Source organism: Brachypodium distachyon, chromosome 2, assembly GCF_000005505.3.
Source record: "Brachypodium distachyon strain Bd21 chromosome 2, Brachypodium_distachyon_v3.0, whole genome shotgun sequence".
Classification (NCBI taxonomy): Eukaryota; Viridiplantae; Streptophyta; class Magnoliopsida; order Poales; family Poaceae; genus Brachypodium; species Brachypodium distachyon.
The window spans coordinates 38,730,653-38,744,730 of record NC_016132.3 but is presented as its reverse complement, the minus strand read 5'-3'; the positions used below and the strand labels follow the sequence as shown (position 1 = coordinate 38,744,730).

The 14,078-nt window shown below is 46.5% G+C and overlaps 2 protein-coding genes across 2 annotated transcripts; one reads left to right on the top strand and one right to left on the bottom strand.

Annotated features, from left to right (window-relative positions):
• Nucleotides 1–1,563: 1,563 nt before the first annotated feature.
• On the bottom strand, nucleotides 1,564–3,250 carry LOC112270627 (peroxidase 2-like). The gene is made up of 2 exons (XM_024458464.1): nucleotides 3,009–3,250; nucleotides 1,564–2,626 (listed from the first exon to the last, which is right to left on the bottom strand). The coding sequence occupies exons 1-2, from the start codon at nucleotides 3,210–3,212 to the stop codon at nucleotides 1,841–1,843; spliced, it is 990 nt and encodes a 329-aa protein (XP_024314232.1). The 5' UTR covers nucleotides 3,213–3,250; the 3' UTR covers nucleotides 1,564–1,840.
• An 8,645-nt stretch (nucleotides 3,251–11,895) lies between these two features.
• LOC100835707 (agamous-like MADS-box protein AGL23) lies at nucleotides 11,896–12,921 on the top strand. The gene has a single exon (XM_014898613.1). It carries the CDS (start codon nucleotides 11,896–11,898, stop codon nucleotides 12,919–12,921), a length of 1,026 nt encoding a protein of 341 aa, XP_014754099.1.
• Nucleotides 12,922–14,078: the final 1,157 nt, after the last annotated feature.

Below are 14,078 nucleotides of genomic sequence, written 5' to 3'. Positions count from 1 at the left end.
CTCGGCTCCAAAAGCTCTCATGAACGACTGGTCTATTATGTTAACTCATTTAGCAACACTGCTGTAATCTCCTAACCTTCTTTGTTATTTTCTTCTTCCACCTCATTCCCCTTGTAAAGTTCAGTTTTTTTAATAAAAGTTGTGCAGGCTGGCTTTCGCCCGCCGAAGTTCGGGTAAAAAAAATGTAGAAAAGAGCACAGCAAGTGTAGCAGACAAAAACTGTGATATGTTTATTGTAGCCACTGATTACATATATCCTAGCTTAACATTTTTTTGTTTTAAAAATGGGCATAAAAGTCTAAAAGGTACTGAAAACAGGCACGCTGACTATTCTGTTTCAAGAGGTTAATAAATCATCCTACAACTCTATTACTTTCGGGTTTGTGGTTAATTACCACAGGCTTCTCGTGAAATGTGGAGAAGATCATCACTGATTTGTAATGATAGCGCTGCTAAGAAATTTCATGATAAATGGGATGTTCTCCCGAAGAGGTCTGAGCTAATACTCTGAATGAAAGTATTGCTCCCATGATCATCCCAGTCCCAGTGTCATGGTGGTGTCACGGCAGATGCCATATGATGGCTTAACTTGGGGCCAATGGACGAAGGAGGATCCGGAGGAGGGAAGACGTGAAGAAGAACACGCACGATTCACACAAGAACACATAGATTTACCCAGATTCGGAGCGCTCTTGCCGAGGTAAGACTCCTACTCCTACTTTGTTGTATTAGCCGAGATAGGCAAGCTCTACAATGATGCTCCTTGAGCTGTATTCTTGAGGAAGAAGAAGAAGAAGAAGAAGAAGAAGAAGAAGAAGAAGAAGAAGAAGAAGAAGAAGAAGAAGAAGAAGGGGAAACCCTCGAATGTCTAAGTGCCCGATCTCCTCTTCAGGGAGGTGTAGTGCTCTATTTATGGGCCAGGCATGTCACACTAACATGCGGGCCGAGTCTAACATCACCTTCCTTGGGCCCCGCCGGGCACGCGGCTCGGTTCCCTCCAGCCAGTACCACAGGGGACAAGACAACTTTACTTTTCCCTGTCAGCCTGCAACGGGTACAACTATCCTCTGCCGGCTTCCGTCAAAGATTCCCTTTCGGTGCTTCTCTAGCATGGTCACCTGACACCGGTACGCAGGCGCTGACTGCTTTTCTGAGATGATGATGGCGCTGCTTTACTTTGCACCACGTGGTCAGGATAAGACCGTTGAAGGATCTTGGCACCGCCGAGATCAAGGGGCTCGTCCTTATCCTGCAAACTTACAAGATATGAAAACTATGCCGGCATACGTTTCTATGCCGGCTTTACCTCCGTTATCTCGGCTAAAGTTGTGTCGCCATGACTCTACCCGGGGTCATCCCCCCGACACCCAGCAAACTTCACCCTCCGGTGGTCAAGTTAAGTCCAATATTACCCCCCATCTTGAGCTCCCATATGCAAGATGCCTTGCTCTCTTCAACCGAGCATGACACTGTGAATAGATACTTGTGAGGAGGATATGACTAGCTATTCCACTAGCGGTTTCAGGTCTCCCCCTTTGCAGCATGTGCAAAAATTTGAGTAAGTTCCAAAAGGCAAATTGAATGGTCATGTTATTTCAAAGCGTTTACGGCGTGGATTACATATGTAGGACAACATAACTTTCAGAACATGCATATGTATTACAAAAGCAGGGCAAGCAAAAAAAGGTACAATTATTAGTACTAGCATAAGTAAATTAAACAATAATTGACAAACATGATAGGTAAAGTAACGAATAAATCAATGTGCATGCAAGCAATGCATGTCTTGTTCAAATGTTGGCGCTTGGGCGGGCCGTGCGTACGTGTCGTTGGATCTCTCCTAGTAGCTGGTGCCATCGCATCTCGCCCTGGGCACACTGAGAGTGGGGCCCTCGGCAGGGAGCCTGCTGAGCTTGGCCATTGCCTTGCCGAAGAGGTCGTACCAGTCGCCGGGGAATTTCTCGAACCTTTCCATTTGTCCCCGCGCGGCCGGGTCCGTGATGAGCGCCCAGTCGGAGTTGAAGAGCACCTTCTTACCGAGGTTGGCGGCGTAGTAGCTGTTGTCCAGGACGCCAGGCACCGTCTCAGGTTGGTCGATGTCGCGGACGTTGTTGTGGATCGCCTTCGCCGGGCTTGCATTCGACACCTGATCGATCTTTTTCTGGTAAAGGACGTCGATCTCGCCACGGGCCGCGACCTGCAGGTCCAGGCGGTCTACAAAGGCCGGGCGGTGGGCCAGGCCGACGGCGTGCGCGCCAGAGAGGATTACGAGATCACCGGCACCGAAGCCCGGCTTGCCGCCGAAGTTCTTGGTGAGGTTCTTGAAGCTGGACGAGGGTCCGAAGGGCGGCGGGAGCGCCGCCGCGTCGTCCTTGAACGAGCCGACGGCGTCCTTGTGGTAGCCCGGCCCGTCCACGGGGTACGCGATCTTGCCGTAGCTAAGGATGTAGCACGCCTCGCGCGCCGCGTAGACAACTGCGTCGGCGCAGGTGACGGCCGGGTAGTCCTTGGTGAGCGCGTCCTTGATGGCCTGGATCACGTCCAGGCCCCGGAGTCCGCCGTTCTGGACCGCGTCCATCTCTGCCAGCCCATCAGCTCTCTTCAGCAACACGGATGCATCGCAACCCTGATACAAACCGTACGAATGTGTTATTTCATTCTGTTTTTTGCTGATGAGAAGTTACTTGTCTTTTAATTAGAAAATCAGTCGACTTTTTGACCATCAAATCTTAATCCAACGGCAGCATGTGAGAGAAGGAAAAATTATGATGGCAATCAGATTTTAATCCAACAGTTCTGATGCGTCAACTGAGATTTATACTTAAAAATCTGACGGCTGAGATAAAACCACACCCTGTTTCATTTTGCTACATATGTTCATGTACCCATGATTGCCGGAAACATTTGCAAATGTAACAAAATGCCCCTGATTACTTTACCACCGAAAAAGAGAAACATGAGCACTAAATAACTGCAATATCAAGAGTGGCTGTTTGAATAATTGTTACCTTTACCCAGCAGTCGTGGAACACGAGCCGGATGAGTCCAGGGGCGTCGTAGATTCTGGCATTCACTATACCCCTCACCTTGCCCTCTATATCGGTGTTATAGCCATCAGCAACAGCCGGCTTCACCTGCGCGCCCAGGAGGAGGATGGCAGCGGCAAAGGCCACGAGCACCAAAACAGACCCCTTTTCGCCGCTCTTCGCCATGATCACCTGATCAGCTCTGGATGCTTCAATTGGGGTGAGCAAGAGGGTGTATATATACTGCTGAACAAGGTGATTGTTTATATAAGCTTGTGATCCGTGCAGCTGTTGGTTAAGAGATATGAATCGATCTGTCCAACGTGCACGACAATCATCCGAGTTCTTGCTCTTGTTCCTCTTCAACTTCCGATCAACGTGGTGAGCATGCAGCTGTTGCCGCCTAAGATATATAGCTTGGTCAACATGTCCTAGCTGGAAGGGAATTCCAGCTAGCCAATTAATTGGCCGTCGTTTAATTCTCGTCAACTTGCGTATGCAAATGCTACCTTATAAGCATATCGACTTGACTTATTTTCTCTGTTTCTGCGATGGATGTGTGTGTATATTTGACCGGTTTTTTACTGTGTTAGTTACGGATACAAGCAGGATCCCAGGTCAGCTTTTCATTTCTATTCAATTTCTTCTGTTCAATTGAATACAAGATTTAAAAATTGAACTAGAAGGGAGGTTAGGGGGGCCCCTTTGCAACCCCAGTGTTAAATATCCGGACGTGTTCAATGTTCTTCGGGTCCCCTTTTGCATCCCCAGTGTTAAATATCCGATGTGTTCAATGTTCTTCGATCGCCAGGCGACTTCAATATTTTTCTTATATTTAAAACCAAGACACGAATGCAAACTGAGATCAACATTTTAGGTCAACCTCAAATTAACTAAGAACATGTGCATGTACCATAATATGTGGGCAGAAAAATAAGAGTATATATCTCATCAATGCATTGGGAGCATTGTTAAGAAGACGACGAGTACGCCGGCGTGATCCTCAGCACCATCAGGGTGCGACGACGAGTATGTGTGCAACAAGTACAACGAGTACGGATGGAGACGACTAATCGTTCCGTTCCTAAATACTTGTCGCCGTTTTAGTACAAACTTGCACTAAAACAACGATAAGTATTTAGAAACGAGGGAGTACAAGATGTTCCAACCGTCTGGCCGCACACCGTCATCGAGTCCACCGGCCATGGCACCTTGGCGTCCTGCTGTTGGCCGCATGGAGCACCTTCTAATCAAGCTCTACATAACATGTCAGTTGTCTTCTAATATCTCATATTTTAATATATTTCCAAGAACACATATGTATGGTTAGATGCTAATACAACAATTTGTAGGTACACAAATGCAGACAGCACAACAGTACATCAGACGAGTTACTACTCAATCTTCAGGCTGATGCATATATAGGAGGACACTCCCTCGATTTATAGACCCAACTAATGGGGCGGTGTTCATGCTTCTATGATGCAAATCAATAGGCATACGTGCATGCATGAACATTGCACGCGTTCGTACAAGATAGCATGCATGCAGATGGTGGGTTCTGGGCATGCGCCCATGCATGACATCCTGAAGCCGTTTTTACATGTGGCTACTAAGTATTCTAAATATAAGAAGTCCAATTTTGTGATAAGTCAATTTTTTTCATGTTTGACTAAATTATATAAGAATATATAAAAAGGGGTACGAAGGGCCGCGAAATGGAAAGATGAGAGATCAAGGGGTTCTGGAAGATTAATTACATTCGCAGTGGCTATCTATCCTGTCGGCCCAATACGATGTGGCATGGGTCAACGCTGCACGTCACCCGGTGAGACGCGATCACGCACATTTAGGACCTGTGATAAACCATTAAAAAAGATATAAGAATCAGACGTGCATTTTGAAAGATATAAAACTAACTTGATACCTATAAAAAAAATTAGCACCATGGATGTATTTTACTCCTATTTTTTATAGCTTAGAAAAACAAACAATTAAGTTTTTGATAATTACACAGAAAATCGCTCTTAGTGGATGGGTAAAAAAATGTAAGATTTTTATTTTTATTTTTTGTGTTGCATAAAAAAGTGAATTCCTACATATATGATATGACGTTACTTTGTATTTGCCGCTCCATCTTAATTTTTAAACTCTGTACAGCTCGTAACCTTGTGAAAGTAGATGAGCGCAAGGCTTTCAATGTTTTCATGCCATGCATGCAAGGCCATGTATTTGCATAATATAAGGAGTAAAATGCACCCGAGGTCCATATTCTTTCTCGGAAGTGTCAAGTAGGTCCCCAATCTTTAAAATGCACGTTTAGGTTCTCATTGTTTGTTAAATGGTTCATCTCAGGTCCCTCGCCTGTATGCACAGCTCCGGCCGCATGACGTGGCTGCCACCTAGGCTTTGGGCCCACACGTCAGGCGAACACATGGCGCTGCCACCTAGGATTAGTGACATCTGCATGTATACAAAAATGGAATCTTTTTACCACTCTTGCAGAACACATCCTTCTCTTGGTAGCCACATTTTTCTTTCTAGGAACATTTGCCACGCGAGGGGTTTCCTGTAAGATTGTAACGCCACGTCGTCGCCTGACGTGTGGGCCCAAAGCCTACGTGGCAGCCACGTCATGCGGCCGGAGCTGTGCATACAGGTAAGGGACCTGAGATGAACCACTTACCAAACAATGAGGACCTAAACGTGCATTTTCAAAAATTGGGGACCTACTTGACACTTTCGCAAAAGGATAAAAACCTCGGGTGCATTTTACTCTAATATAAGCATGAATATACCCACACGTTGAAAGGGAAATGTCCCCACGGTCGAGGTGATCGTTGGCATGAACCACCTCCCCGTCAAGATTTGTCGTATCGTTGCAGTTATCCTCTAATACTTCACTTTATTTTTTAGATTTACAATTAACTTAAATTATAATGCAAGATATTTAAGTTTTTCATATATTTTTTTGCAAACATTTTTTTGTGAACTTTCATGTATATATGTTTGAGTCAGAAAACACATTTAAAATGAAAATCTTGAATATTTTTGTTTAAAAAATGAGCATGGATATTTCAAGATTTATTCGTCCAACTGGATTCGCGACACAGAGCATAGTTGTGAGAAAAATTGCATTGATCGAAAAATAAATCACACTCTCATTAAAAGAGACTCACGCGGTTGCATTTTTCAGTTGGCAGAAGATTGAGAAGAAAGCAAAGGATAAAGTGCTAGCAGACATTGTTATGAATAGCAGTGCTCCTGCCGGGACTGCGATGATCAACAAACGCTGAAAATGTACATGATTGCTTTGTCGCTGGAGACAGCCAACCATTTGGAATCTGGGGAGAAGGCGATGCCGTGGATGTATGCTCTATCTTCACCCATCCTCACCGCAGCGAATTGGTGGCGACGATTCATGAAGATTGCCTGCAATGTTTTGTCGCCGCCTCATCATCGCGGATTCATGGAGTTCCTGAACGCCAGTCGCGCTTCATCCAGTCCGAGGGGTTTGTCCCCCGTCTTCACACAGCGCAAAAGCACCAACCCCTCTCTACCCTATTGAAGGACCAGAGCGAGCACAGCCGGCCGGGGTGCACGACGATGATCTTGTCGCGGTGGACGCTCACCGCTAGGACGTCGGCCGCCTGCACCGTCACTTCCTCCGTGTACGGCCAGTGGTAGTTCGTGTGGCCTTATGGCCCTTGACGGAGAACTTGGTCTCGGCAGTGTCAAGGCTCACGACGAAGCACCTCGACTCGTTTAGGTGGAGCATGCAAGATGTAACATCTCAGTTATCTTCTAATACCCCAAACTCATCGATGCATGAAAAAAAAACGTATGTACGCCATGCTTGTTTTTTTACATGGCTGGCTACTTGCACAAACAAAAACAACTGATCACAAACTACGCTAACGGGGGCATGACACAACCTCAATTTATAGATCCAGCGGTTAGCTATAATGTGTTATCATGCTTTTTCGTTATGCAAATTAATGGCCATATGCATGATAATAACGTGCCTTCATCTTACGAATTACTGCCTAGCTCCAACTGGCTTTCATATATCATTGGACTTGCATGGTAACAACATACATGTCTAAAGTCATTTCTTATCAACATGCATGCATGCATCATACACCACTGGATTGAACTGCATGAATAAAGGGCTCGTTCTGAATATATAAATGATCAAGGGAAGCCATTGACGGTGATCACGGCCACTTCCAGTTATTTTAAAACTCAGATACTCCTTTTACTCCACACGTATGCTTTATTCCATTGCAAACCATTTACGAAGTTTTATCACCTCCTGACGTGTATTCTCAACACTATTATGAGTTACTGCCGGTTGTTCTAAAAAAATTGATAGTATCTTTTTCAATATAAAATTATGGTTATATCGGAAGATGAAGAGGCTAGGAGGCCTTGCCTTTCTTTACGGGGGAAAGATACAAAGCGTCCAAACCCAAACACGTACGACCTAGGTGATATGTACTGGTTACACAAGTAACTTGTTGTTCGGTGTGTACTTAACTTTTGCAATAATCTATACTATTAAGGATCAAACTTTCGTAATTGGTTCTAGAACACATATCCTTCCTATTGGCAGCATCCACAAAGAAAGGTGGGAACACTCGATCAGAGACTCAAAACAGTAGTGGTATACAATTTCCTCCAAAAAAAATAGCCGCCACCGTGTGTGCGCCAGCTGTGAGCCTTGTTTGTGAGAACTGAGATCAACAAAGACACCTGTAGTCGATAGTCACACCACGCAAAGGGAAAAGGGACACATTCCCTCAAAAAAAAAAGGGACACATTGAGCTTGCTCCCGTTAAAAACTGAGCACAAGTATGAGGTGCATAAATCTTAACGCATGACAATATCCACGATCATAAAAAACGGCCCAGCCCAGCCCCCGCGTCGCTCCTTAGGGTGACTCGGGTGGCGATTTCCCTCGAGTGCCGCCACCGTGACTCAGCCCTCTCCGCCACCTCGCCGCCGCCGGAGGATGCCGGGCCGGCAAAGCCCTCAACGGCGGACGACGGCGGCGAGGCTTCCCCTTTCCTCTCCTAGCAGCAGCGCGGCTCTTCAGGGCGTCTTCTCCAGGGCGATGCGGCGTGCTCTAGGGCATGGCTGCGGGTTCCGGGGCGAGGCTGCCTGGGATCTGGGGTCGTGAGCCCAGATCTGTTGGTGGAGGCACAGCCGGCGGTGCATTGCCGGCGGCGGCGATGTCAGGCGTGGTCCGACGAGGACTGGAGTGGGCCGGTGAAGTGGCTGGGGTGGGCCCGAGAGGTGGCCGGGGCGGCGCCCCTGTGGTCGGCGGCTATGGTTCTGTGCTGCGCGTTGCCGGATCCGTGGTGGGGGGGTGCCTTCACAGTTTCTGCAGATGGTTGGAGGCGTGAGTTGCGGAGTTCCGGCCGGTGGGCGTCAGGCTCCGTGGTGTGTGACGGGCTCCATCGGCGTCGTGGAGCGGTGGCGGAGGAGGCCTCCGGTCAAGCTTCCTCAGCTCTTTGGCTTGCTGCGGTGCTCTTTTTGTCTGCGGTGGGTTGTTGGTGTTTGCGGGTGAAAATCTTGCACCAGCTTCGTCAGTGCCAGCGACGATGGCGTTTCCAAATGTCATTTCCCTTCTTGAAGGCGTTGTCGTGCAGCACCGAGGCATCCCATCCTTGGCATCCGAGGTGCCTCCGAGCGAAAGCTTTGGTCCGGTTTATCTGGACCGGACAACTGCGGCGTCTTCGGACGTCGTACCCTTCTTGGAGGAGTTGCCTTTGGAGCCCTCGTCTGGCGATGACAGATGCTTGCAGCGATGTGACTGGCTCGAGCTTGGCCAGGGATGCCGGCATCGAGTGGGGTGGGCTCGCCGTTGTACGAGTTGTTTCTGTCGGGCTGACCTCTTCTTTGTTTCGGTCGTTGGAGAAGCCCTGTTTCCTTCTTCTGGCGTTAAGAGCTGCTCACTGTCCAGCGTCGTTGGAGCGGACAGTGGTTCACCTTTGCGGTTGCGACTTGTGTATCGGTTTTGTTCTGTAATGCTCTTTGTCAGGGTTTTTGTGTGGTTTTCCTTGAATAAGCCGTGCATTGTGATGTTTTCGGCTCGGTTTCTCTTATAGACGAAGTCATTCTATTCTTCTTAATGAATTGCAGCAGCACCCTGGCCTCTTGATGAGGTTCCGTAAAAGAAAAAATAATATCCACGATCCGGCCCGTCTCCACTATTCACAGGAATCTGCCTCAAGGTGTGTATAATGAAATGGATGACGCCACTCTTTTCTTAGCAAAACTATAATATTCACATGCGTGGAAGAGAAATAAAAAAAAGTTGTGCGTTGCCAATGAGAAGGATCATTCTGCTCCCATATATCCTTTCACATGTCCAATCCGTCAAATGAGCCGTCACCTCTTCTTGGATCATAACTACAACCACTCATCATCTCCCTTGCTAGCTCCCGCCCCGACACCTCCCCCGCTAGGTGTCGTCCCGCTAGCCCATGAATAGGCTTGCCTCCGCTTTTCCTCCTCGTTACAAAACACAGTTTCTTCGGACAACGAATTAATGATACTAGCAAAATCAGCATTTCGCCAATTAACACATTAATTTGCATATGTTCTTTAATTTTGAGTTAGGTGTGTACCGGTAATTGGTAACCACACTTATCTTTTCTTGTGACGGAAAGGTGTCAGAGACAATTAATAGGCCCCTCTTGCCATGTAAGGTACTTTGTGTTAATTAAGATGTCCGCAAGCAATATAAATGCACCGTATCCCGTGATGAGTTGGAAACAAGGCAACAAAGTGACGTAAACCTATCTTTAATTATGTGGCCACGCAAACTAGATAAGGTGGGATTTGGTTAATTATTGTATGACATGTCATCACAATTTAGTGGCGGGGTTGATTATCGGAGTATCATGTATATCTACCCTAAGTAATACTCCTTAATTATCCCACTATGGGAAGACTACAAGTAACCAAAAGTTTAGTTATGTTCTAACTACCCAATTTTAAGTTTTGATATTGGTCTGTCATCTCCCCAACTGTATGCACACAATTAATTGCACATACCATTCAAGGTTACATTCAAATAATTTGACTAGGATATTCTCCCTCCATTCAATAGTACAAAGCATCCGCGCATTCCGGTGTTTAGCTTTGACCATAAATTGAACCAATAATATGTGGTTTAGTTGTTATAAAAACTAGATGATGCCCCGCACGTTGTTGCGGAAATTTTTAGTTAACATACGTGAGCCCATATTGTTGAGAACATACATGAGTGAAAAAATAGCAACAAAAAAGTATCCAATGAAAATGTATAAATGTATAATGGAATTGTATGATAGATTATAGATTCTTCACTTAGTGGAATAACTTGATTAAAAGTAGCATGCATGCATGTGCAAAAAAAAATGAGTTTTCCACTAAATAGGTGTGAACAAATTAATAGTGTGATGATGTGGCATGCTTGCATGTTGAGAGAAATCAAGTAGTGGATTTCTCCTACTTAGATATAGAAGATTATACCATTGGAAATGGTATAATTTTTTTAGCACAAAGTCCACGTATCATTGGTCCAATTATTGCTGGTGCTCAAAGTTGAATCTCGAATAACTTGTGTGTGCGTTATATTATGAAGTGGAACCTAAGATGGATCGATCTCGATCTTCTGGCAGCCCGTGCTCGAGTTGTGACGTGCTGACACCATTTTTCTCCTTTCCTCTCGAGCTAGCTACCACACAACCCTTCCTTTCCTTCTTACAAGGAAAGGATTTGTTCGATGCTACTTTGCGTCTTTCTAACCCCTTTTATAGGCGCGGGAATGGCGATAGGTGGTAGTGACGCATTAGCCAACATGCTATTTTGGAAAATATTATGGGTTGCCAGATGACCGTCCTTTCAATGTAGGGTTGCAACTGGGCTCCCACTTATGTCCCACTTCTAGTTCGATTGTTCAATTTTAATTCAAATTTTGAGCCAAGATTTTATACTAGCAAATACCAAATGAACTAGAAATGAGACTTAAGTGGGAACCCACTTGCAACCTGCCTTACATCCATCCGACGGTCGGTATTGGATATCCAGGATCCAGAAAGATGCAAACGTATCTTATATAATCTACCTATGTGTCTAGAACGTAAGTACTCTAGATACGTACACATATGTGCGCGTATGATACGAGTGGTCGCTGCGAGCTAGCGGATGGCCTGATGACAGCTAATCCTCACACGTGGTATATTAGTCACAGGGATTGGGTTAGCTCTTGTACTTAGCTAGCTAATACTCACCGTTGCGCAATTAGCAATTCCCATTACTCGATCCATCTTTCATGCCCTTCCCGTTACGTCTTGGATCTTGATGACATGCAGCTAGCATTAGCATTAGCATTAATTAGGCAAAGCGGCACATCCATCGAGATTCCATCCATCCATTCATTCGGAATGTAATGGGAAAGAAATGAAGGAATATATATGGAGTAATGCCTAATCCATCCATTCCCTGCTAAACATGTAAACCTCGTGCGAGAATTAATCACGTAATACGCATGCATGTACGTCAGCGCTCACAATGACCACACATACCATATGTACGTATGTCCACATGTAGATACGAATCTCGACACATAAATAGACATAAATACGTTGCAATCTTTTAGATCCTGAGTATCTCACATCGACCGTCGGATGGACAGACGATGGCGATCCGAGAAACCATAAGATTCTCGAAAATATCACGCGGTTAATGCGTCATTAATGCCTACCCTGCTCCGGCGCCTATAGAAAGGGTTAGAAACATGCAAAGTAGCATAGAAGAAATCCCGAAAGGAAGATTGTGCAGTAGCTAACTCAAAGGAAATAGAAATATGTTAACAATGCCGCCGCGTCGCAGGCCGAGCCTGGGCCGGCAGAAGGTAGCAATGGAGCCGATCCAAAGCAATAAGGCCCGCCAGGTGTGTTTCTCGAAGCGCCGTTTTGGGCTTTTCAAAAAGGCCAGCGAGCTCTCCGTCCTCTGCGGCGTGGAGCTCGCTGCCGTCGTCTTCTCGCCAGGCGGCAAGGCTTTCTCCTTCTGCACCCCTTCCGTCGACGCCGTCGTCAACCGCCTCCTCGTCAACAACAACAACAACGCCGCTGCTCCTGCTGCCGGCGGAGGAGGAGGTTGGTCTTCTTCGGCTCCGGCGGTGGCGACTGAAGGTTCTTCTTCTTCGGGTCTGGCACCAGCGGCCATGGCGGCGGAGAAGCTGGTGGAACTAACCGAGGCGTACGCGGAGCTGAGGGCCATGATGGAGCGGGAGAAGCTCCGCAAGGAGCGTGCGGAGGAGGAGATGGAGAGGGAACGCGAGGCGGCCGGGTGCCCCACCGCCGCCTGGCTCGACGCCGACCTGGCGGAACTATCTGAGGCCGAGCTTGTGGAGTTCCAGGCGGCACTATTGGAGGTGAAGAACGCTGTCGACCTCCATGCTGACGACGTGCTCCGCGAGACCCTCACCGCCGCCGCAGCTGCTCCTGCTCGTTCACCTCTCGCCATGCCCATGCCCAGGCCTCGCGGATTCGCTAACAGCGTCTACGAGGTCGGTGGTTATTCTTCAGGCAACAACAATGGCGGGGGATTCGCTAACAGCGTCTACGAGGTAGCCGGTTCTTCTTCAGGAAACAACAATGGCGGAGGGGCCACCATGGGGGAGATGATGCAGATGGACAACATGCTGCAGCAGCTGAATCTCATAGACCAGATTCATCCGCTGCCGCCGAGAATGGGCCAGATTCCTCCGCCGGGACTGGGGTTCCCGGAGACCATGGACCTTCCGCCGCTGCCGGGAATGGGGTTCCTAGACACCATGGACCTTCCGTCGCCGGACTTCGGCCCAGACGGCGGCTTCATCGGCCCACCACCTTTCTGAAGAAGAAGAATGAAGAGAAGAGACCTATCCTGAGTCCTAGTCCGAGTCGGAGTCTTCATCTCCCTGCATGCGTGCATGGACGGCGATCGTGTATCTTTAATTTTAGTTATTTCGTCAGCTGGCCTGTCCGTCAGCGTGTGTTGCTTTTAGTCAAGTCATTACTCACTAGGAGTACTTATGGTATGCACATCGTGCAAGTATTCTTGTACCCAGCTCAGGTCGTGTATCCTTCCATTTATTCGTTAATGGAGAAAAAGCCGAGCTTTGAAATTTATAAAGTCACTAGGAGTTACTTATGGTATGCACATCATGCAAATATTCTTGTACTCTGTATGGAAGGAGTATTATGGAATGTGTGCTGTGTCTTGTTAAAATCTTTCCTTGTATTTCAAATTCAGTATTATTTTGACAATTAATACCTTGCTTATTACATATCAGGTCCATCGAGAGATCCATATTACTACCATATTAGTCCTGAGCTAGCTAGCTCACCATGCATGCATTAGCACCACCCTTTAATTCTCTAGATTTGGAACTCATATTAATTGTGACAGACCGAAATTTGAAAAACAAAAATTAACAAGAGTACACACCTTACATCATACTAATTCCATATATTTGTCCAGAATTTGAGACATATATTTTTCATAAATTAATTTATTATCTACCAAACTAATCACCTTAATCTTGAGATTATTGGTGGCAAGCTAGTAAAGAAACCCATTGGCTAGTGCTTATACACGTTCCTATCCCCGTGGCTCCACCTTGACCACGCCCCAGCTGAAACCATTCCCCGTCACCAGGACAAATTTTTGCCTGACCCCGTTTCTGTTCCGTGTGTTGAGCCGTGAGCAAACTACAACGATGGTACACTAGCATAAGCAATCAATAGCTAACAATCTACGCACAGATACAGTAGCATGCATTTTTCATGTATACATGATTAAAAATCACTTAACACAAGCACGCAACTATCAGCTTAAAATATTCTTGCGAGTGATATTTCTAAAAAACAATATTCTTGCTAGTGACAGGAAGGAAAACCCGCAATTGCAGAAGTTCAAAATAAGGTAAAAATTATGTACCGTGCGACGTGATGGTCGGATGCGGCGGATTGATTCTAGTCACTACCCCCGCCGTCACCAGACACGAGTCTC

What these genes read in the sequence shown, in the direction of transcription:
- LOC112270627 (XM_024458464.1), bottom strand. Translation starts at nt 3,212, where the DNA reads ATGGCGAAGAGCGGCGAAAAGGGGTCTGTTTTGGTGCTCGTGGCCTTT. An exon ending in TCCACGACTGCTGGGTAAAG is followed by an intron (nt 2,627 to 3,008) that starts GTAACAATTATT and finishes GGTTTGTATCAG; the next exon opens with GGTTGCGATGCATCCGTGTT.
- LOC100835707 (XM_014898613.1), top strand. Translation starts at nt 11,896, where the DNA reads ATGCCGCCGCGTCGCAGGCCGAGCCTGGGCCGGCAGAAGGTAGCAATG.